Below are 24,083 nucleotides of genomic sequence, written 5' to 3'. Positions count from 1 at the left end.
GCATGTGTTTGTGTGTAAGTACGAGAGAGAAAAAGAGATTGATTTTTGTTGACCCTGCGTTGTATCTACACATAGTTGCGGGAATTCTGTGGTATCGGTTAGTACCCTCTGTTGTCCACACTGAAACCAGTTGATCTTCCAAGGCCTTGTGTGAAAATAGATTTGGGGTGGGTTTCCCAAGCTTGATAAAAGCCCTGGCGGAGGGGTAATCACTCCCATCTACACAAGCTTGACCCAGTGGGAGGGATGGGATGTATTTTCTTTATGTTTATTAGAATTTGGGGTTTTTCATTTCTCATAGCTTCTGGGAACATGGACCGCAGGCTTGTGGCTTTTGTGGGGTTTTGTTGTGTATTCAAAGCCAGGCAGCTTTTGTTTCATTGACCTAAATTCCTTACATTCATTGTGCCAATAAAAAGTCTATAGAGTTACATAATAGATAGCCATGCTTCTCCATGCCTTAGCACTTACTTGTACCACTGACATGCTGCAATTACGGTACCGTTTCAGCTTAAGCAAATTAGCAGGTACATGAAGGATGACTGGAAGCCCCAAAAATTCCAAAAACCTGCCTGTGCCTTCCTGCAGAGCACAGTGCCACAGTACTGAGTTGTGTTGAGCATCCAGTAAACAAGAAATTCAAAACGTTTTATTAAAAAATATTCTCACCACCACTTTTTAAGACAACATTATCCTGCTGATCTGCAGTCCTAGCATTACTTGTTTTATCCCCTTAGGGAATGAATAACAATGAATTTAATTTACAATATTTTGGAATTAGGTGGGTTTTTATTTTGTCTTATTCCCCAGCTGCCTCGGCTCTCCTTTAACACTTCCGAATGAAAATGTCATAAAAATATTGTTCAAGTTTTTCTTGAATAGGAAAAGCTCTTACAGAGTGTGGGATGTGTAGGATGCGCCACAAAAAAATCATTACTTTCACTATGGGAATATTTCTCTTTGCTATTATGAGAGTTGGATTTTTTTTTCTACATTTTATTTTCTACATGTGTCTGTATGCGTATGTGTGTGTATTTTGTAAATTAGTGAATACATTTGAATGCAAAAAAAAGTTTTTAGTTGTTAATTAAAATAATGATGCAGAGTACTATTTCAAAATATTTATGAGCAGATGAGCCAACAAGAGAATCGCTCTTACAATTTGTAAAATTACATATTTACATATTCTGCTGTAAGACGTGACTGACTTAAGCTCCCCACAGTAGTTTAATGTCGATCTCATTTGGAGTCTGTCATTTTCTGCATGACTTGTGTTTGATTTGTCAACATTTCCTGATTTGGATAAGACATCTGCTGGATTTCACCACTTCTGTCAGAGACTCTGGCAGACATTGGCACATCTTGGCCTTGCGTTTCTGCATTTTGGGCAAAGAAAAAGGGACAGATGCATAATACAAGACTTGATTCTGATCAAAGTCAAAGTGTTTTTTGAGAAGAAGAAAAAACCCCAAAGCCAAACAAATGGCATGACAATTGATGTAGATATCACATCCTTGTGCCCACTCCCTTAGTCAGCAGCGTCAGGTTAATTGTGTACCCCCTGCTAAGCAGTGGTGGAGAGAATGAGCTTTGATGCCCGCAGTGGTAGTGAAGACGTATTCAAAGCACATCCTGCGTGTCCCTTCTTCAGAAAGAAACTTATGCTCCACACACAGCTTGAGACCACACAGTGGAAGAGTCTAACTGTAGCAAAGAAGCACAAAGGATTTTGCTCTTGGTTTCTTTCTTCTCTCTTCATCTCTATGATATTCCATCACTCTAAGAAGAACTGTAAATCTTCTTCCTGCACTCTCTTTCTCAGACTTTCCTTCCTTTTCTTTTGCTTCTAAAAAACAGCCATCCTAATGTTCTGTTCCTGTTTTGTTTTTTTTTTTGTTTGGTTGTTTTTGTCGTGAGTGCATCTGAATTATTACTACAAAATTGTCCAATTAATGTTTAATCAGATCACTCCCCACACTTGGATTAAACTGCTGTTCCTACTAGGAAATAATAGTGCTAATGTTATGCTCTTGCCTTTTGCCATGCGTCTGGATTTTTAACGATAGAGCTTAATAAATATTTAATCATGTGACTAATAGGTTTCATTCCGATCGGGATTGGATAGAGATCATACTATGTACATTTACTTACAGTTGTGTGAAAAAGAAGGTTTTCCAAATGAGGACACAATAAAAAAAAAAGTGTTCCTTAGCAGGTCTTGAATTACATAAATATGTATGTCTGATGGGTTACATTGATTGACTGAACCTACAGTGGTGGGGAAAAATGTATCTCAAGGGTCTAACTCATCGATGATAAAGGTGGGCATAGCTACAGTGACATCATCCATTGGTTTCTGATGTTCAGCGTTAAAGCCTTGAGATCTTGATTTAACAAACAAACAACAAAAACCCGTTTTTGACAAGGAGGGGTGTGTCTGACTGTGAAGTGCTTTGGCTGGCAGCTAATTGGTCACAAGCCGTTATGTAATGAGCATACCAAGGCCAATCCTCCTTTTTTAAAACATAGCACCTGTGCTATCGCCATCTGGTGGCCATCAGATAAAATTGGCTTATTGTTTGTGATCTGGAAGCTAGGTCCATCTTTTGCACAGTTTATTGCAAGTGTATCTGTAACCTGTGTATTATTCTCGAGCACGTTTCAAAAATAAAGTTTTTAACTAAAGCTTGGGTAAAAAAAAATAAATCTTTTTTTATTTCTTTAAGGCTTATTCTTTACGTTAGCATGATAGCATGAAACATGACAGTGATCATTATTGGAAGCGTAAAACTTTCATAGACTTGCATGCTACTATGTGCTACTAATCACATAGTATCAGATGTAAATGTTTACTGTCCCAACATGTGGTGTTTTTGATTTGGGCACTGTAGCAGGGGTTATTGATTAGAGCTTTCCAATATTGTTGGTTATAAAATAAAATTTCTGATTATCTTTTTTAATTGTCTTTAAATGTAAATAATCAAAATGGTGTTTTTAAAATGTGTGTAGTTTGGAGGCCGTCCAGTGTGAATTCATAACTCAAACTTTTCTTTTCTTTCCCTCCAGGTAAAGTGTTGAATACTGATTTGCGTCACTACCTCAGTCTGCAGTTTCAGAAGGGCTCCCTGGACCATAAGCTCCAGCAGGTGATTAGGGACAACCTGTACCTGCGTACCATTCCCTGTGAGTAGCTTCCTCAGCCTTGGGCCCTTCAGTCTTCTCTCTCTGTCTGGGTCTTCTTGTTGCCCTCTCACCTCTCCAGATGGAGCGTAGTCTCTTCCCATCTGTAGCACTACCTGTTATGCATTTTCCTCCAGGCCCTCCCTATTCTTTAATTCAAATAAACCCCTTTAACTTGTTTTCTGTTAATTTCTTCTACTTACACTTCAGTATTATAAACTGCAGATTTTCACTTCTTGATCTTACCAAAATTTGTAAAAGCACACAGTCCTATGAAAACCTGAATAGGCTTTTATATGGATGTCTACATAGGTAAAATGTATAAATATAGACTTCAGTGCTTGTGGAATAAAAAAGGGTGAAAAACTTTCAGTGTTTTTATGTTTAATAATGGAGTTTTGCCCTCGTGTATATGAAATATTTAATTAAGAGAGATGTTTGTCAGTTTCTGATTGTTGTCAGACCTTGGTTGTGTTCGATTTAAATTCAGGAAAGAGTAATTCTACATTTTCTTCCCTATTTACTTTCCACCCTCTGATTTTTTTTTCCCCCCTCAGTTTGAGTTTGCTCCACTGCTTCTTTTGGAATATTCTGTGTTAATACCCGAGTGATTTAAAAATGGACAACAAGGGCAACAGGCGTAAATGAACGAGCAGCTGCAGTTCTCTGGGATGCGCAGCTGAGTTAAAAAAAAAAAACAAAACATAAACAACAATGTTTTTGCCATTTATCACTGAGACAGCATTTATTACTTGTGCAACTCACAGTTAGCATTTGGAAAGCTTTCACTTCTGACATTTTGCTTGTGGGGGACATTATTCAAAAGACAGTTGGAGGTGCATTTAAGGAATATTGCTGTGTAGAAGTATCACTGATTAATTTGAGATGCATATTTATTTGTGTCTTACCGAATAATCATGCTTGCTGTCGTGGAAGTTTCACAGTAGTTTAAAGTTTAATCATTAGACCTCCTCTCCTAATTACAGTGTGATAAATAACATCTCAGTCTTTTCTATCTCAAATAAAATGCAAATGTTACATTTTCTCACATTATCACAATGATTATCACAGCTGAAAAGCCAGTGTTGTAGTTGTACCTGCTTGTGCACATTTGGGTCTACTTTAGTGAGTTATTGTGGAAGATAATAGAAACTGTGAACCACGCGTATCAACACTGCGGTTTGGCTTCAGTAGCTCAGCATATGTCCGCTGTCCAGTTTGCTCATTCAGGCCTGTGCCAGTGGCTTATCACAGTGCACTCAGCCAAAGTGACCCTGTGAGCAGCCTAAATAGCCATTACAGCATGATGCCATGCGCTCATTACAGCACTCCAAATAGCATTTCGGAGTGACAGAAGTATGACTTTGCTTTTCTGCTGCACACAGAGAAGCTTCATTAAGTGTCACTCTTGCCTCCCACAAACTGGGGCTCAAGCCAGTACCAGGGGTCTAGGTCACCCAAAAATCCTTAAAGCTTCACTAAATTCCAACACCCAACTCTACCGTCTACTATCGCTCTCTCCTTCCCTGGGTATTAATATCCATTGCAGCACAGCACTCAGGCCCACTAGTCTCGCTTCACGATAAAACACCAAGGAAGGATGGTGCAAAGGTAAAAATAAAGTGCCTCAGGTTTTCAGTCAATTGCAATTTCTATTTTGAGAAGTTTAAAAACAAAAAAAAAAACTAAGCATAGCTGTTGCACTGAACTCTTCACTTACTGTTTTCTACTTACTGTAAGTCTCAGACAACTGTGGATGATGTGTGCCAAAATGGACAAGCTAAATGCCCACTTTCGAGTGTTTATTGTGTCTTCACTGTAGCTATTGAGCCAGCAACTGTAACCAACACTCATATTTCCATGTCCCTTCATGTTAGCGTTCTGATTTATTGTGTGTTTATCGTATATTACAGTCAAACTCACACAGTCTGACTAAAAGTTTGAAGTTGGCACTATGCGATCAAGCATCTGTCAGTTTACAAATGGCAATCCACGTGCTTCTTTACTCATTCTTTTTTGTTTTGCTGCAATTAGCATCTTGTGGGCAAATGCTTGTTGTTTCTTCTGGTGCTCCACTGAGTGGGTGTTCAACCTGCAAAATACAGTTCACGACTAAGAAAATCCATGAAACACAGTTCATATCTAACACTGGAGAGCTGGATTTTGATGTGAAGTCAGAATAACCTCCACAGACCTACTGTATCAACTACATTTACTTTTTGTTTTTCTTCTGTTTTGCTCCTGTATTGTTTTCATACAGTTGTTTCATCTCTTAAAAAAATCAAACACATAAACTAAAAGTTAAAACAGGCTTGTATTTTCCGGTGAGAATTGGCAGCAAATTTCTTCTGGTGCTCTCTTCAAGGCTCCTTCTCCCAGTGCTCTTTTTTTCAGGTGGCAGTTTCAGCAGTCCTAGCAGTCTCTTTCCACTGTCTAACCACTGAATAACAAACTACACATACAGTTTTATTTTTGCTATCTCTTTCATGTTTTAAAACTGTAATGTTATTGTTTTCTCCTTTATTTTGTGTTATTTTGGGAGGTTTCTGCTACCTTTTGCAGTCATGTTGCACCAACTTCATATGAATACATTTACATGATTGTATAACAGGAAAACCGATCCAGTGTCTTGGAGTTTGTTGGTAAGGTAGCTGAATTAACAATAAATAGCTACATAATACATTTCCCTATTCCTTCTTCCAAAAATGAGCTCATATATCTTCTTCTTGTGATTTTTATTGGTCTCATCTGATTGCTCTGTTTGACAGAATAAAAGATTGCCTTTGCAAGAAACTAAGCAGTTTCAGATGCGATGGCTCACACTGCAGTCGGGATGGATGTTGACACAGAAAGAAAATGAAGAATGGGGATGGGTTCCTATTAAGCTCGGAGTTAAAATCCCTCGTGCCTGCAGTGCAGTCAGATAGCAGAGCGGTTTAGCTGAGGTATTTCAAAAGGCCTGATTACATCTAAGATGATGGTAAGAGCAGCTGGCGTGTTAAGGAGCATTAAATTATTTTCATAACAGTAAGTTTTCAGTGTCTTGCCAATGAGACCATCAACAAGGGAAAATGTGACACTTTTTAAATCACAGTTGCAGCATGGTACTACTTAATGGCTCTTTGCTGGAATTGAAAGTGCTTTAAGGTTGCCTGTTTCAGGGGGTAAAGGACTGTAAAACGAAGGAGAAGGAGAACCAAGGATGCATTTGGGGAAAAAAGGGAATTCTTCTTTCTCGATTATTGTTTTAGGCAAAGCAACTGCCACCGATCATAACCATTGACATTTGGAAATACACTGCAAGTATGCGTGATTTGCTTGTTGTTGTTGTTTTTTGTTTTTTTATTCTTTTTTTTTAGTGCAGGAAACAACTATTGTGGCTAATAAATCAACAGAAAGGGCTTTGAGGTGACAGTGCGTTATATTCATTTGAATCTATTCACAATATCAGTTTGTGGTTTGTTGATAATGAGGTCCCATAAAATGCGTTGCATAAACAAACAGTTTATTTAGGTAGCCGTAGGCTGGCATGTCAGAAGTGTACAGCACCAGGATGTACATTGGATTAGTTATTATTAATTTCGGAGAACTAATTTCCACACAGAGCAGACATGCAGATGGTGTTATTATTTAAAAAAATATGTGTAAGGTCAACAGAGAGCTTTCTAATTTTTCTCATTTATCGTGCTTAAAGTGGTGCTGTTCTACACAATCAGCGTCAAAGTATGTAATTAAAAATATTCTTCATTGTCATCACTTGTACTTCTTCTGTATTGTGACAGCTGTGTTGCTCTGTGGAGGACATTTTTTCCCCTCTGCTTCATATTTGAATAATGAATTCATCGCTTTGCTGTCCCAGCTTTGTTGACTATTCATGATGCAGACACAGATTCTCCCCTGAGCATTGTATTTGGACTTGAATCACATCCCTGTGGGCATGTTGGATTGAGTGTCACTTCCAACCCCCACTCCCACCCTGGCGATGAATGGCACATTCCACTTGTTTGGAGTTCCTACTGTATTAAACTTTCTCATTGTTGGCAGGTACTACTCGGCAGCCTCGAGAAGGGGAGGTTCCGGGAGTGGACTACAATTTTATCAGTGTGGCGGAGTTTCGTGAACTGGAAGAAAGTGGACTGCTGCTGGAGAGTGGCACCTACGATGGTATGTTCTCATACACAAGGAACACAATATTATGGAGGGGCCTGGATAGATAGTTTACTTTTAAGTGGGAGAAATAGGGAGTTACAAAATATCAGACACACATCAGACCCTGACCTTGGTATCGAACTATAAAATGATTTTGTTCTTTTCGGACTTTTGTCTGGTTGTTGATTGTTGTGAATACCAGTTTTTCCTCTGAGCATAAAATACAGCCACTTTTAATCATTGTTATAAATAATGAGAAACAAATACTGTACTATTATAGGGGTAGATTTGAAGATTGAGTCATACAGACAGCCACAGCCACTGGCAGTCACTGTCAAACTTTTTGCCCCAGGCAACTGCTAGCAACTACTTTTCAAGATGTTGCTTGCCAGTGCGAAATTGGTTGCAAAGAGGTATGTGATGCCGCACCAAAAACCTCCATGTGATTGCCCTTTGGTTGCTAGCAGGTAACCATGGTTGCCAATAGTTTGCAAGATGCTGACTCCAAACACTCGCCAAGCCATAGTAAAAATTTTAAAAAGTGTGATGGAAAACAGAAACTTAGACAGTTTGTCTTCAAAGTAAAAGTTACATCTTTTGAGGTGTGCTTGCTGCAGGTTGAAGAATAAATGTTGAGTGTTGGAAGACAAGCCATCGCCTTCCAGTAGCCAGTAGCAAATGACCAAAGCAATTACAAGGAAAATTTTGGTGCAGCAAGTTCTTTGTCACATATCAGTCTCTAGGCTTGTGTGACTAAGGCTAAAGATGGATTTAACTGTAGTGTGACCCCTGAATTGGTGCTAAAATCATGTCTACCATAATGAAATCCTGCAGATGTTCTGTTTTGCCATCGCACCATAAACAAACCACATCAAACAAGACAACTTTTCATTTAAGATCACTCTGCTCAGATTGTATTCTGGCTCAGTTGACATTCTTTTCATTGGCCTAAAGTAACTGAACCAAACTGGAAAACACTACAATTTCTGTAAACACTATAAACACTGAGGACAGACCAATGTCCCAGTCCATTCCAGTCGCCAGGGTCCTGGTTATTAGTTGTCTTGTGAATTTGCTGAGCTGTACTCGGTAAGGTCATCAGGTGAAATCAGCACATTGCCCGTGTCATCAAACTGCCATCCTAAAAATGAAAGAACTGGAGATAATATATCCCCAGATGGCTTTACCCCATTCACCTACTCATGATGTCGAAAATGTGTTTGCTATGTAAAAGCTCTTTCATCTGCCCTCTGTCCCACATCTGCTCCTGAGAGACTGGCCCTCCAACCCTGAGCCTATGAGCCAGTGCTCGGGATAAATAATGGATCCCCCCCTGTCCTTTTCTGCCTAATGTAACACTACCATGTGTGTATTGAATGGAATAGAAACACAACCTCACAGAGTTAATTATTAATGCCAAGCCTTTTGCTCAATAAACTTCCACACAGACCTACAAATAGACAGACATACTTTAAAGCAGGAAGTGAGAGGGTGAAATATTTGACCTCATAATGGCTGGCCTTGGTTAGTGAGTCATCTACTTCACATTGATTACTAGTGGCTCCAGGCTTTATATTGTAGATGGTAAAATTAACATGCACACCATGCACATTATCTGATAATGCATGTTTTCAGAGGTCCCGTAAAGCCCATAGCTCTTTAGGGTTTTTTGTTGATGATTTATTAAAGCACATGGATATTTTCTTTAATTGGATTAAGGGTATAGTACCCACATTATATATGATTTATGTTGTTTTGTGTGTCTTAGTGTGAAAACTGTTTCTTTTTTCCTTCTTGAACTGAACTTTGAATGTCAAAGGTTCAGGGAAAACAACAGTGAATCATCATTTATCACTACCTCTCCCTTTCATGACACGCTTAGTACTGTTTGTAGACAGTGCATTCACTCTCTACTTTAATAGCATATAAAGATGTGGTCAAAAGCCAACAAGACACACATTAATGTCATATTAATTATGGGGCTCTTAATGATTTCCTTGAAGTGTTCTTTTTCCAGGATGGACTGATTAAACAGAATATATCTTTGGAGACTTTAAGGAAACAAGAATTGGGTGCACAAGTTTAAAATTATTTTGGAGTTTCTCAATGTACCAGTACTACTGGCAGCAAAACAGCCCCAGACCATGATGCTACCACCACTGTGCTTCACATTTGGTACAATTAATTTAAGTAAACTTCCAATTCTGCCAAGAAAAGTGTTCAAATATCCAGCTAGAATTATGCCAAAGGTTGCTGATGTCTACCAAAAGCAATTGGTTGGGCTATATCTTGCTACAGGACATTTAACCAAATATTAGTGAGGATGTATTTATACGTCTGATCCTGTGTGGATTGGAGAAATTCCCAAACAATTTAAAACCTGTGGATCCAGTTCTTGTTTTTCAGTCATTAAAGAATGTACCCTGGAAAAAAGAAAAGTTCCATGAAATGGTTAAAAACCCACAATCACCATTACCTCTGAGACTAATCCTTCAGACCTGTGAATAATAGTAGCATGCTGTAACCAAGACCGAAACTCACTCTTGCTGCTCTACTAAAGGGAGTATTTGGTGGAGGAAAAAAAGTCTTTCACAGACTTTCAACTCACTAAACAACAATAGGAAGTTATTTAAGAAGGCCATTAAGATGAAAATACTTAACTAAGCATAAAAGAGGAAAATTGTGTTTTCAACAATCTTGCTCTCCGCTTTCCAGGGAAGTATTAGCATAAAAGTTGACTCAGCTGTTGGGGAACTGAATGGAGAAACTAAAACTACACAAAAACATACAGATTGGTTTGCCAGTATTTCTTTTACAGAGAAAGTGTCAAAGTGTAACACTTATGTTGTAGCTGAAATTGATTTGGGTGCCTGTATGTATGTGATTTAGGGCATATCCGACTTTATGCCCCTCACTGTGCAAGGTAGAGAAAAGCCAGTGGTATGAATCATTCATGACAGATGCTGCAAGCAGAAATGGACCAGCAAAAGTCAATAAAACACTAGGCCTGCTACAGCTGATTTAATTGGATTTCATCTGGAAATTCCAGTGTTGTTTTAATTTTAATATCTTATTATTTCCTATGTTGTGTTCAACATTCATTTAATATGAATTCCTGATGCCACGGGATCCCATTATACTGTGAGCAATTATTAAAATCAGTGGGCTACCTAAATTTGTGGCTTGTATGGATCTGGCTATGCGTACATCCTCATCCGTGATTGTATTTAACAAGACTGCCATGGGAAACATAACCTTGATTACCTGTTAGAAGGTATAATCATAGGTCGGTGCAAAAATGGCTTGCTGGATGCACTGCAAATATAAAATACTACATAATGACATACTGAGGAAAAAGCACAGGACATGATTTACAGACAAGGCTGCACTAGGGTCTTTTTAGCTGACGGTTACAGTCTGAAGTTGCAGGCCCACCAGGGGATGGTTTGACAGGGGCTGAAAATGATGAAATCCCTTTGTTTGTGCAATGCCAAATTCATCCCCCATGACAATCACAGACTTTAGTGGAGAAGAAATGACTGTTTACGGCCTCCTTGTTTTGCTCAGCCACACTGCCTACAACCATTTTATAATAGGATATTTTTGGTGTTATAGGCTTTACGAAGTTCTGAGACAAAGCTACATAACTGTGGATTAGATTTGTAACAATGCAACAGGCCAGTTTTCACAGAAAAGGGGGGTATAAAGGTGCTGGACTGGCAACTGCTACGTTTGCCTATTCATGGGAACTGATTAAGAAGTAACTCATCTCTAAGGAGTACAAAAGAGATGGTATAGTACTCAATTAGATTTTTGCACATACAAAAAAGAAAAAGGAAACATAGAAAGGGAAGAAACGGCTGAAACTGAAATTGAGGAAAATAAAAGATATAGAAAAAAAACTAGTTAGGATTGACAAGCTCAATAATAAAAACAGGAATTTACAGTAAAGATATGAATGGTGTTTAATACATTTTGGGTTTCACAACACAGACTCAGGAAATGAACATAAACTAGAGAGGAAGTTCATTTATGAGAGGCAGGTCAACAGTAGATTGCTAAGCTGTACACACACACAAACACATGGAGACCGAGCAGGAGAAAGCAGAGTTGACAAGGTTGGCTTGTGAAGTGTGAGCATCCATGCCAAGCAGGGCCTACACCCAGTGCCAAGGCTGGAGCATAAGAGACGCTTTACCCACCTGAGGCACAAGCAATCAGTGATGAGGCCTGGGCAGGCTGGGCACTACCCAAGAGAGTGGAAGGCCATCCTCAATGATTAATGAGGGTCGGTGACTGCAGCCGGCAGGTTCAAAGAGTCAGAGGGATAAATGTGGTGAGGGTGGAGGGGGCGGTTGTGGTGAGAGCTGAACCAAAGCATAAATCCTTAAGAGGTTTTTCCCAAGCTTCCACAGTATAAGGGATGTCTCCAATTTCCTTTTGTCTTTGAAAACATCCCACAAAACATTTGCTAGCAATTCCCATTACTAAGTGACCCTGACTTCATGAATTCTTGCTCTGTAGCATCAGAGCTCATAACAAAAGTTTCTCTGAAGGATAAAGTAGGATTTGGAGGAGTTAATTCTCCCTGCAAATATAACTGTGGTAACAGTTGTACTCACATTTTATTCAGTTACTCACAAGTTGGAGATGTGATACTGTATTCTGGCAGCTGCTGACTAAAACAGATGGCATGATATCTACACACACACACACAATCTGTATACACATTCTTTCCCATCAATAAACACATGAGGACTGTGGATACATTTCGTCTTGGGGTCTCTGGGGAACAGCAGCCAAGTTTAAAAACGTGTTCTTTCACACAAAACTGTTTCTTACGAGCAGCAAACATACCCTTGCATGTTTAGTATGAGTGTGTGGCTGTGTAATCTTCTGACAGTGCCAACCAAGTGTTAGCTGAGTTAAAATGAAAATGACTTTGCTTTACACTGTCCATCCACCACTCACCACCTATCTAACAGGTGCTTTAATGTAATAACACTATGCTGAACTTGTTAGTACTTTGAGAATGAAAATTCACAAGCTGTTGATGATGGATAGTAATACGTTGATCCACTGTGATTTTCTGTATTTGAGACAAACTTTCCCTCAAGTATGTTAAATATAGAAACCAAACTGAGATGCATATAAATCTCATCCAATGTTTGTGAGTGGGTGACTTACAGGAATTTGGAATTCCAAGATCAGGAGCTTGATCTAAATCTAAGCTATTAGGGAACAAAAAAGGGGTTCCTACCTAGATAAAATAGTAATTCTTACTCTAATTTCTTTCTGTATTTGCTGCTTCTTGTTACATTTTTTTGGTAGACCACAGCATATTAATTGGCTAAATGAGAGCCCACATCAACAGGTGTCTATTTCTGTCAATCACATATTGTCACGGGTAGCTGCTGGCATGGTGGCCTCAGGGATTTTCTTCTGAGAGTGAACAGTCCATTCATCTTAGGGTAGTAATTAAGGTGCAAGATTCATGGTGAGCACTCTGACATCATCGAGGTTGCCAAAAGGTGATCGTATCCTATTAAAACCAGAACCTTTTGTCTTGATAAGGATGCATAAAGCATTTGTTAATTAGGCTGAAATATGTCAGCACCATGCACGGGTCAGATAAGTTTCTCCCTTTTTTCTTGCTTTCGTGAAAAGAATATGGCATAAATATTAGGGAAAGAAAAGCAGGAATGTCCATGTTGCTACTATTACATATGAGGATTGCACACTATGTTGAGATTTTGGAATTTCATTTATCAGTAGAGATGTTTATATATAAATATGTGGAAATGAAAAACAATGAACTCTTTCTCTTTCCCTTTTTGTTGAAATGATGCAGCTGCATTAATGTGAGTTCCTGGTGCAACAGATTGTTGGGTGCACTGGGTTGGCTAGACCAGTGGTTCCCAAGTGGGCACACTCATGAACCCTAGGGTTGGGAAAGGCAGTGTAAAACAACATAAATTATACTAACCAGCAGTGCAGGCAACCCACCACAAAAAACAAACAAACATAAAAATAAAAATTGATTTAAGGCTTTAACAAGACCAGAGAGCTCAAAAAGCTCATCCAGAGTAAGTCATCTGTCTGGAGAAGTTAGCTAAAGCTAATAAGCTCACACGTGAACGCCAAAAACTCCTGGCCTATTTCAAATTAGCAGTAGATCTGATCCAGAGCTGGCCAGACTGTTTGTTTGTTTATTGTTTTTAATAAGGCAATAGAGGCAAAGTACTTGCTAATGGTGTAGCAACACTCCTGCAAGGAAAGCCCACGTGTACAATCTGCAAATAGGCTGTGACAAATAGAATCAAAAGAAGGACTGAACTTTTTGTGTCACTCCACAATCTGCCACCTAGCAGATAAGAACTTTCTTAATCCTGAGGGATTTATTTTGTAGCTTTTAAAGATAAGACATGGTAATTTAATAATTTAAAATAGCTTCTATGTTTAAATATTAGCCTTCAACATAAAGAATAGAGGGTTTTCCTTGAACTGTATATTTTCTTAGCAAACTGTGTCAGCTGGCCTTTTAGTCAGTAGAGTCAATCAAAGATAAATAGAGTATTCAGAGCCACTGGATATCACACAACACCAACACCTCAGATGAAAGCAGAAAGGCACTGAACACATTTATTTACAAGGAGAAAAACTATGTATATGCAGAGAAAAAGATCCAGTCATCCTTGTAAAATGCAGCGAATGCCTGTGAAATGCTGCAGAAAGCTCACCTGCTGCTGGTGCTGCTTCTCCCTGCCACTTTCTCTTTTTAGGTTAGATGCAGTTATTGATTTTTTTTTACCTTCTTATAGATGTTTTATATTGATGTCACAGTTAAGAAATATTTATTGCACTTAATCATTTAGTGGTCTTCAAGTCAAATCTCTCTCTTCGCTTCACTTTCTGCCACACTGAAATGAACACACATACAGCAAAGCTAAGGAGGCGTGTGCACGATGAAACGGAGAGCAGAGCTCGCCAAACCTCTGAATCAAAAAATGCTTTTAAAATATATCAATTTAAAAGGTTTTTCAAACAAATACTGCACCATTTTATACACATACAAACCCAGCTGTGTTACTAGAATGAGTTGAGGTATAAAGAAGTGAAAAGAGATGCACTTTGACTTCATACTGTTACATTGTTTCATTTCACTTGTTCTGTGGACACTAATAATTTTAAATGGGTAAATTATTAATAGTTGTATCGTATTGTATTGTATTGAACTGATGGTACCTGGTGCATCCTACCACAATTTGAGAGAGAAAGACTCCTGAGTATCTCTTCGCTCCCACGTCTCTACACAGAACAGCTGAACCGACACAGTTCTGCCTTTCCATCAATTTGGCTCAGATATGCAACAGTAAATACAGCCTTTATTGTTCGTCTTTACTCTTGCTGTTATAATTTGCAGTTGTGCTTTTTGTGTATAGATAAATCAATTGATCTTTTATTCTTTAGTTGTTTTTTTCACAGATATCTTTATTATTGATCTGTTAGAATCAGGAATTAGGATCTGTTTGACCCATCTGTTTGTAATAATGAAATATATTTGTTATTGTGTGGCTTGTCGTTAAAATAATAAAACATATATATTCTCTATAGAGTCATCACATAAAAAGGAAGACAGATCACAGAACAGAATTAGATATATTATAATTATACATAGTACATAGTAGACAGCAGATGCCTGGGGATCTTGCAAAGTCACAGGATATAAATGTTAAATGATATTAGCGGTGCATTAGCAAGTTCTTAATGAGCTGGACTCTACAGTTTTTAAACTACAGTTTAAAAAAACATCTAGCCTGCAGTCTTTTCAGTTCACTTTGGGAGCTTATGGTTTTGTATCTGTGTGCTGGACGGAGGTAGTGATTCTAAACAAAAGCTGCTTTTCAGGTTGTGACTCATTAGTACACAGTAATTACAACGCAATCAATTTCAGTGTGCTTCCTTATTTTGGCCATCGTCTCTCCGCTCTTTGCACTGGGGTACTTAGAGAAGCTACGGGAACCTTTGTGTGAGCTTCAGAAACTGGAACGAAGAGAGCAAATTACCACTTCTAATTTACCTCCTCCAATTTTTATTCCACGATTAAGCTTGCTATTAATTACAAACCTAGTAACCAATTGATTCTGATAATAATGCTCTCTAATTTAAATGTGCATTAATCTATTTACCTGACTCAGTTATGATGAATTTCTCATCTCATCTCTAGGATGATTTTGTTTTTGTTTATTTAGTGTATCATAATTATAGCTGATTAAAAATGGTGTTTGGATGGTAACTCTTAATAACCTTATACTTTGCAGTCAGTGTAATAACGCATTTCAGTGTAAGGTACATTAATCTGAATGCTCTTTGTTTTCCTTTTAAGATGGCAAGCGATAATTTGATAAGGCTTTGAATATTTATTTATTATAAACGAGAGACATTAAACAATAGAAAGGATGATTGTTCCTCAATGTGGAACTTAATTCTATTTCCACCATATCTCTGTCAGTGAGAAAGTGGTCCTTCCCTTGTCTCTCTCCTCCCCGCAGACTCCTTGGTCACAGTGTCTTTCCACTCTCCGATGTGCCGTTTAACTGTTCAAAAACAACGCTCGGCTACTCAAACAAAGCACGGCACACTGCAATCCCACACAAAAATATGAGGACAATCAATACTTCCACCATACTTTCACAACTATTTTCTCACATCTTTTGGCCTCAATTGTTTTTCACAAAGAAAGAAGGTGGCGAGTAGTAAGTGGGTCACCCCGTTTTTTTTTGTAGTTGAGAAAAGACAAAGGCTTGCTCTGTGGTGTAAGACCGTTAACTGCCTTAGGCTCCAACATGACAGCAAAGGGAAGCTGATGGACTTAAAGGGACAATCAAGTGCCCGAGAACCTTGGCATAAGCGCTGTGGCCACAATTGCCTGTGAGTGAAATAGTAAATATAACATTATGTTTTTTAACACATAAACAAAATGAGTGAATCGAAACTTTTTTCTTTGGCCACTTCAAAGATTAGAAGCCAGCAAATGATCTGTTGTTACAGTAATAGTCAGTGGTCCTGATTGAGCATATGGTATTGTGGGTCAGTACTGATTGTGATATTGGCATCTAGGAGAAAGGCTACAGACTTTTTCATAACCTGGAGATTTTCACAACATTTGAGGGTTACAACAGCAAATCCTTGGTCTCATTTTGTTCCAGAGTACAGGTCTGCCAGATAAAATTTGTAGGTAAAAAAAAAAGGAGTAATCTTTCACACTTTAAGTGATACAGTCTCTTTTTGGTCTGCTGCGAGCACAATGGTTTTGTGTGTACTTCTATCTCCTCTTTTCGCAGTACACTATAAAGCCAGAAAGAAACTCTTTTCATACCATAGTAAACATTTCTGGCTGTCTGTGTGTATTTTGGTAAAATTGAAGTGTCTACATTTAAATATGAGATCTTCAAAGCAGAGGCTGCCTAGCAATTTCTAAGTCTGCTCTAAGGGTAAGGGTAAGAAACAGATTACAGGTTAGCTGAGTGGAAGGGTTGTATGTGAATATGTGTATAGATAAGTGGTTGGGGTTAGGGTTATATGATGAAATTAATCAAGAAAGCTTGCACATATTTTTTTTAAATGTATTAAAGAATATATTTCATTGTCACTCTCGCCCTCTCTTCTTCCCAGGCAACTATTATGGGACCCCTAAGCCCCCTGCGGAGCCGAGCCCTGTACAGCCAGACCTGGTGGACCAGGTTCTGTTTGATGAGGAATTTGACACGGAGGTCCAAAGAAAACGCACAACCTCTGTCAGTAAGATGGACAGAAAGGACAGCGCTGCTCCAGAGGAGGAAGAGGAAGAAGAGAGGCCTCCTTTGGTCAACGGACTGACCGGTGAGGGACACCGCTGTTTTTAATTTTTTCGTGGCTTTCACAAGTGTTAGTTAGCATTCTCTGCTAGCTGTATTACAGCTCCCTTCATTACTGGCTTTCTACACATTTAAACCCCAGCACTTTTTTGTTTGCTTGATTTATTTTTTTTTCCAGCAGTTCATTATATTGTTCTCAGAATGCAAAACAGCAGGACCTTTTTACTTTTCTCCTTATCATTCTTCTCTCCAAATAAACATTCTCAGGATTAGCTGCTCTGCATGCAAGGTCGGCACTAAATCACAGCACTGCAAAGTCAAAATGTAGCCAAAGTCTGTCTGAGATCAATAGAAGCAATCCCTCGGGTAGAAAGATAGTTTGTGCTCGTTTCATTCGCATACACGGATGCCACTGCATGACTCAGCTAAGAGCTAATAGTGAGGATGAAATTGTAGCAGTAGTGAAAGTCATTACCTCAAGACACTCTTTTATTTTAAACACTACAAAAAGTAGAGTCGTGTGTTGCATATGCAAATTGAAAAATGTATCTCGAGTGGCAACAGCAGCAAATGCTAAATTAAGAAAGGTTTCTTTTCTTCTCAATTCTGAGTGCTTGCAACATGTTTTTAAAAATGAAGACGAAAAAAAAAAGATCTGAAAAATAAATTGTGCGTAGCCGTAGTTCAGGCAGGCAGCAAAGTCAAGCTTGGCTGCAACCCTGCACCTACAACCCCACTGTGTCAGTGCCGGCCCACATGACCTGATGTCTCGGTTGACACGCTTCTATTCTATTTAACAAACAAATATCATACCCCTCCTCTTCCTTTCATGCTTTGTCTATATGCTCATGGGCATGGACCTTATGTGTAGAAGGACACATTAGGTCCCAGAGATATAATACACGGATTCGAATTCTAAAATAAATAAATAAATACATTTTCTTTTAAAAAGATCAGTTATTGTATTAGGTTGAATTTCTATATTTCAAAGTAAGAAATTGTCAGAGATATGCATTGTCATCTCTGGATGGCAGTGTAGACCTCAACCAAGAGAAGATACTAATTATAGACAAATATCACTATTAATTAATAATAATAACAATAATAATGGATTGCATTTATATAGCACTTTTCTAGGCACCCAAAGCACTTTGCAATTCCACTATTCATTCACACACTGGTGGAGGCAAACCACAGTTGTAGCCATAGCTGCCCTGGGGCAGACTGACAGAAGCGAGGCTGCCATATCGCGCCATCGGCCCCTTTGGCCAACACCAGTAGGCGGTACGGTGCAGTGTCTTGCCCAACGACATAATGGCCAGGATGGACAGAGCTGGGGATCAAACCAGCAACCTTCCGGTTACAAGACGGGCTTCCCAACCCCCTGAACCATGTCAGTTGTCTCACTGAAAATACATGAATTCTTCATATGGTTTTAGAGTGCCCACTTAAAGAGGTAGCAGCTGCATATTTCTGGGCCTTGAATGTAGTTAAGTACTGATTGTACATTTCTTTCATGTAATTTCGGGGTTTTAGCAATCTTGCCTGCACAAATTTGCAACAGCTCTTCTGTTTATATTTCTTTGAAAGGGCTGAAAGCAGCTGTACCCTAGAGCAAGTGTCTGTGTGTAGTCGTTTATTCAGACTTTACAAATGCAGAAACATCTTTCTGGTTCTATCATGAAAAAGGGCCCTGGTTTCAGTACAAAGAGCTCTTGACTTCTTCCAGTCAACAGTTGTCACTATTTTTCCTCTGCCATTCCTTTATTCCAGCCAAACAGAGTGAGCATTCAATGCCACGACAAAGCTAGGTCACACACAGCCAGATGAAACCTGCAGATAAGAGCCTCACCCAGACAGGCACACATACACATCAAGATTAGGCAAATACCCTCACGCACAAGCAACACTATGATGCTAATAGAGTTGCGATGTAGCGCTCCCGGCTGGGCTGAAGCATTGGTCAACTCTGCTCTTGCCTGGGAGGCAGTTCTCAGTACATCACTACTGACATGCAAATCCTATGGCAATTGCTGCTCTTCCGTCCTCTTTGCGTGTACTCTCTCTGTCTCTCTCGCTCGCTCTCTCTACCCCTTACACTCCTGTGGATGTAACAGTCCGGCTAGTGTACAGAGGAAGAGCAGCTCGAGCAGCAGCAGCAGCAGCAGCAGTAGGGAGAAATGCAAGGAGCCCAGAGGAGCTCCAATGGCGCCACATTCTCACGTCCTGTCTCCTTCTCCTTCTATCATCTCCCACACCACTACTCCCAACCCATTCCTATTTCTGTCTCCATGCCCATGTCCCTCTCCCCATGCCTGGCCACAGAGCACAAGGACAAAGCAGAGTGGAGGAAGACAGTGCCCAGCTACAACCAGTCAGCCGGGGCCATGGACTTGCGTATATGGAACACAGAGGATGAAAGTCAGGAGCCCTTGCCTAAAAACTGGGAGATGGCCTACACAGAAACCGGCATGGTCTATTTCATCGAGTAAGTAGCCTTTCTACTGTGACTTCCCTGTCTTGTTTTTGTCCTATTACACTCCCATTACATCACCATTGTTCTAATCCCATTGCTTGTAGTCCCAGTTTCTTCTTCATCTCTTTGTTTCTGCCTTGTTAACCCAGTATGTTTAGAGTTCTGACTTTTTCTGCTTCCTATTCAGTGCAACTCTCTGTACTGAATTACCAGCAGGTGCTGAACATGGAAGTTGTCTGTAGACTCAGCCATTGCAGTGGAGTTGAGTCTCAATAAAGTTTTTCCTTTTATTTCCCCTGCGTTTGATGTTGGTTTTGTTGGCTGCCGCTAAAAGCAGCAGGCCCGCATTGTTTACCTGGCCCGTTAGTGTGGCAAACAGTCAATGCTGAGCCACTGAGAGAGCCAAGTAAAGCTGCCTGCTGCTAAATCAATAGCTCATTCTGCCAGTGAGAGAAACAACAGGGTAAATGGAGCTCGCCACCCCTGACCTGCTGTCTTAGTTCTGCTCTTTATGATCTCTGCAACTGCTCACTCTTTTATCTTTCTGTGTCATCCCTTTCCATCTTTCTGTAATCTGTGACTTTTTTTTTTCTTTTCATCTCCCTTATGCCTCAAACGGTCCTCTGAGCTTTGTTAAAACTGTACTAATATTTTTAAAAGGTTATTTAATAAAGTATTTGATCCCAAAAGATTAAATACTAGTCATAATCCTGTTTTGGGAGAGCTCTGTTCGTTTGCTAGAGATGGAAAAACACTCCCCGGGTGAAGTGGCTCCCAAGAGATCTAAGCGCTAATTGCTCAACTCTAATGGCATCTTAAGTATTTGAAAAATAATTTAAACTGTGCTTAAAGCCCTGTATCTTTTTCATATTACAGTCATAACAGCAAGACCACCACCTGGCTGGACCCACGTCTTGCCAAGAAAGCCAAGCCACCTGAGAAATGCGACGAAGGAGGTGAGGCAATAGGAGCTAGCTCTGTGATAAGTAACAATCGCGCAGGCACTTACAGCCATCGAGTCCGCTCACATGCTACCTACACTTTTCCCAAGTCCTTGTTGTATTGAAGGGTTTGTGTGTATGAACTGCATCCCTGCCTCTCTGAAGGGGGCGCTGGCTAACAGACGGATACTGAACAGCTGAGCGCTCCTGGTCACAGTCATGCTGGTGACACAGCACAAACCCCCAGTCCTCAGTCCGCCCGTCTCCTCCTAATGGTTTCGTGGACACATGCAGAGAGCTCATCAGTGCAGCATCTCTCAAAAGGCAATTTTCTATGGCTCCTCTTGCGTAAAGATCTCCTCTGCGCTGCATGTGTTTGTCACACAGCAGCAGAAACCCGAGATGCTGAACACATACACACCACTGGAAAGAAGGGCTGTTATTTTTTCCTGGGAGGCTTTCTAACAACACACGGTGTCCCCCCCTCCCCTCCCGCCCGTCTTCCCCTTCCTCCTCCATAGTGTGTATCAAGTCTTAAACACATAGTGACAAATAACCTCCTGTTCTGTAGGTGTAGCTAAGCATGCTGTGATGGTGCCAGTCAAAACACCACACTTCATTGAGTGTGTCCAATTGTCCATGTAGTGCCTCAGCAGTATCTTAAGTGATTTGAGTCAGCCTTTTCCCTGTCTGTTTTTTTCCCTTTCATCCAGAGTTGCCCTATGGCTGGGAGAAGATTGAGGATCCACAATTTGGCACATACTACGTAGAGTAAGTAAAATTCTCTCTTCCTTTTATACCTGGAGATCCATAGAAATCTACACCTGTTGATAAGCATGCATGGTGATATTGAGTCTCTTAGTCTCTTTCCTGAAGAGACATCATTCTCGACCTTTATAGGTTTTCTGAAGCTGTTTCTGCATATTTGACTTCTCTAAAATGCCCATTTAGAATGGTTTCTATTTCAAGATATTTTTGTATATTCTGCAACATAAAGCCATATCACTTAATACCAAGCATATACATGTTGAGCTGCTGGATCTCAGGGGAACCTGTGGGACACGTGATAATAGTACATTATGCAATTGTGCAAACAGTAGTTTCCCACAATTCTGCTGAAAGCACCCTTGTGGGAACTAACAAGTGAGCTACAGCTTTGTCTGTGTATCTGAAAAAGAAAATACAGTGGAGACAACAGACAATGAAGATTTAGAGGTCCCTGAGATGGAAACGAGGGTGAGATTCAATTCTGATCGAGAGTGTAAACAAGAGCACAGTGTTTCATTTTAGTGCCATTACTGTGAACAAAGAGGAAGAGACCCGCAGGCAGGGGGGAAATATACGCGCCTGTTTATGCAAGAGGGTCATTGAGAGGCTCTCTCTCTCTCTCCCTTCTGTCTCTGTGTTTTTTTTGTCTGGCAAATTTTATTGTGAATGAACGACCAAATGCAACGACGTGACGCAAAGTCTCACTGTGTCTACAAAACATGAGGCGTGGCAATCAAGGATTGAGAAAGTGAGACAGAGCAAAAGAGGAAATGACAGAAATGAAGGAAATAGAATGTTTATCTCTTCAGACATAATGGCGAGGGTATCTCTGTGCATGAGTCATACGCAGTAAGAGTGCAGAGTACCCATGCACACACACACACACGTGCGCACACACGTATACAGTCAGTGTCTCAGGATGTGGCTGATTCACTGTGCAGCATCAATGCATTTTCTCTTCCTAAGGTGCTGTAATGGTGATTTACAACCGTTAAAGCTTATTATGCAGATGAGCTACCTCTCTCCATTACCATCTAACCGTGGAAGGACATTTCCCTTGGTAACAGGAAATGTTTAAGCACACAGGTGTGACTGCAAATCATTAATTGTTTTTAGATTAAGTTTCGTGTTAAGTCCCCCAAGTATAGCTGCTGATCCTGGATTGGCAAAGCCTGGTTATATTAGGAAACTTCTGGAACGATACCACCTCAGTGCCTGTAATGTGAAAAAGGGCACATTTTTATTTCTGTCATTTTGCTGTTCATTAAGTCTTTTTATTCTCGCATTATGAGGCATTGAGCAGATGTTTATCCCAGCTATACAATATGGGCCCATAGCATGAAAGATTGCTACTGATTTCCTCCATGTAAATTCTCTCAGAATTCATTGGGCATGACAGTTAATTTATTTTTAATTAATGAGGTTTAGATATTCTCTCAAACCATTTAAATGTGCAGCAGTTCTGGCAAAGACAGGTTAAAGATTTTCGTAATGTATTTAGAACAGCTCACATATTATAAAGACAGCCTGTCTGCCTAGCACATGTTATGTCACAAACAGCCCTCGTATTCAAATCGCAGGTTTGCATGGCAGGCAAAGAACAGTATCTGCTCTTTGGACAAGCACTATTCAGCGATACCAAACGGTGAACCATCAGTTGGCAGCTCGGACTGTCAACTGACATGAGAAACTCTGTAATAGATCAACAGTATGCAATCGAAACAAAAAAACATTTATATTTTCAATGCACATTCTAGCTTTATCTAACATTCTGATTTTTGCTCATTTAATATTATATTCCCTGTACAGCCACATCAACCAGAAGACCCAGTTTGAAAATCCAGTAATGGAAGCTAAGAGAAAACCAAGTGTGGACACGCCCATTGCAGCACCTCCACAAGCTGCTACGCCCTCAGGTAACTGCACCTACAACGCTCGAGCCGCAGGCATATTAAAGTGGTTCATACACAAGGAAGGCTTGAGAACAAATTGTCAAATTTTGTCCGTTTTGTACAGAAAACTGTCAGTGTGGAGGAAAATGGGTACTTTCTTTGAAAATCCAGTCATTAGAAGTTGAAGTTTCAGCAACATTTGTAATGAAGAACAACTTTACTGCTTGACCACTGCATTTCAGCCTGTAGCCTTCATCAAGATCAACATTAAAATCCAGTCATTACCATTACTAAACACACGCTTGAAGAGTTTTATAGTAGACACATAGGCCTAAATTGCATTCTGAGATTTGAATTAGCAAAAGTTGCATTTACCTCAAAACTCAGGTCTTGTCTTTGTCGGTATTATAATACTTTAAATGTATCCAGTTATTTTGGGGATTAATTACAACCAACGTGCTTCTATAAAAGCTTTAGTCAAACATGTCCAATTTGGGCTCATGACAAATGTCTAAATCAGCCCTAAGATCAAAATTTGTTAGTTGAATCCAGAAATGGCTAAAATAGATTTTGACCCCTAAATATTGGCAAAAATGGCCCAATTGGGGGTAGGTGCTAATTTTCTGATGGTCACACTCCCCAAACTCGTCACCCTGGGTTGATTAAATTGGACTCATATGAATTCAAATTGTTGACAAATTTACAATAAAATACATGTTAGTAGGTGCTAAACATATGCAGTCATGTCTGAAAAGGGCAGCATATTCTTTCCCAATGCCCTGTTGAAGACATTGTGATCTGCAGAATTTCCACCACTGAA

The 24,083-nt window shown here is 39.7% G+C and overlaps 1 protein-coding gene across 1 annotated transcript; it reads left to right on the top strand.

The window, feature by feature from the left end:
* The first annotated feature begins 538 nt into the window (after positions 1-538).
* LOC146551397 (membrane-associated guanylate kinase, WW and PDZ domain-containing protein 3-like) lies at positions 539-23,491 on the top strand. The gene is made up of 9 exons (XM_085261031.1): positions 539-602; positions 3,067-3,183; positions 7,225-7,344; positions 17,005-17,211; positions 19,512-19,674; positions 20,539-20,618; positions 21,317-21,374; positions 23,181-23,287; positions 23,388-23,491. The coding sequence occupies exons 1-9, from the start codon at positions 539-541 to the stop codon at positions 23,489-23,491; spliced, it is 1,020 nt and encodes a 339-aa protein (XP_085117157.1).
* The last annotated feature ends 592 nt before the right edge of the window (positions 23,492-24,083 follow it).

Source organism: Mchenga conophoros, linkage group LG20, assembly GCF_057382185.1.
Source record: "Mchenga conophoros isolate Kocher_MC1m ecotype Shallow Benthic linkage group LG20, M_conophoros_male_GT1.1, whole genome shotgun sequence".
Classification (NCBI taxonomy): Eukaryota; Metazoa; Chordata; class Actinopteri; order Cichliformes; family Cichlidae; genus Mchenga; species Mchenga conophoros.
Note: the sequence above shows the minus strand (reverse complement) of the source record. Positions and strands in the feature narration are given on the sequence as shown.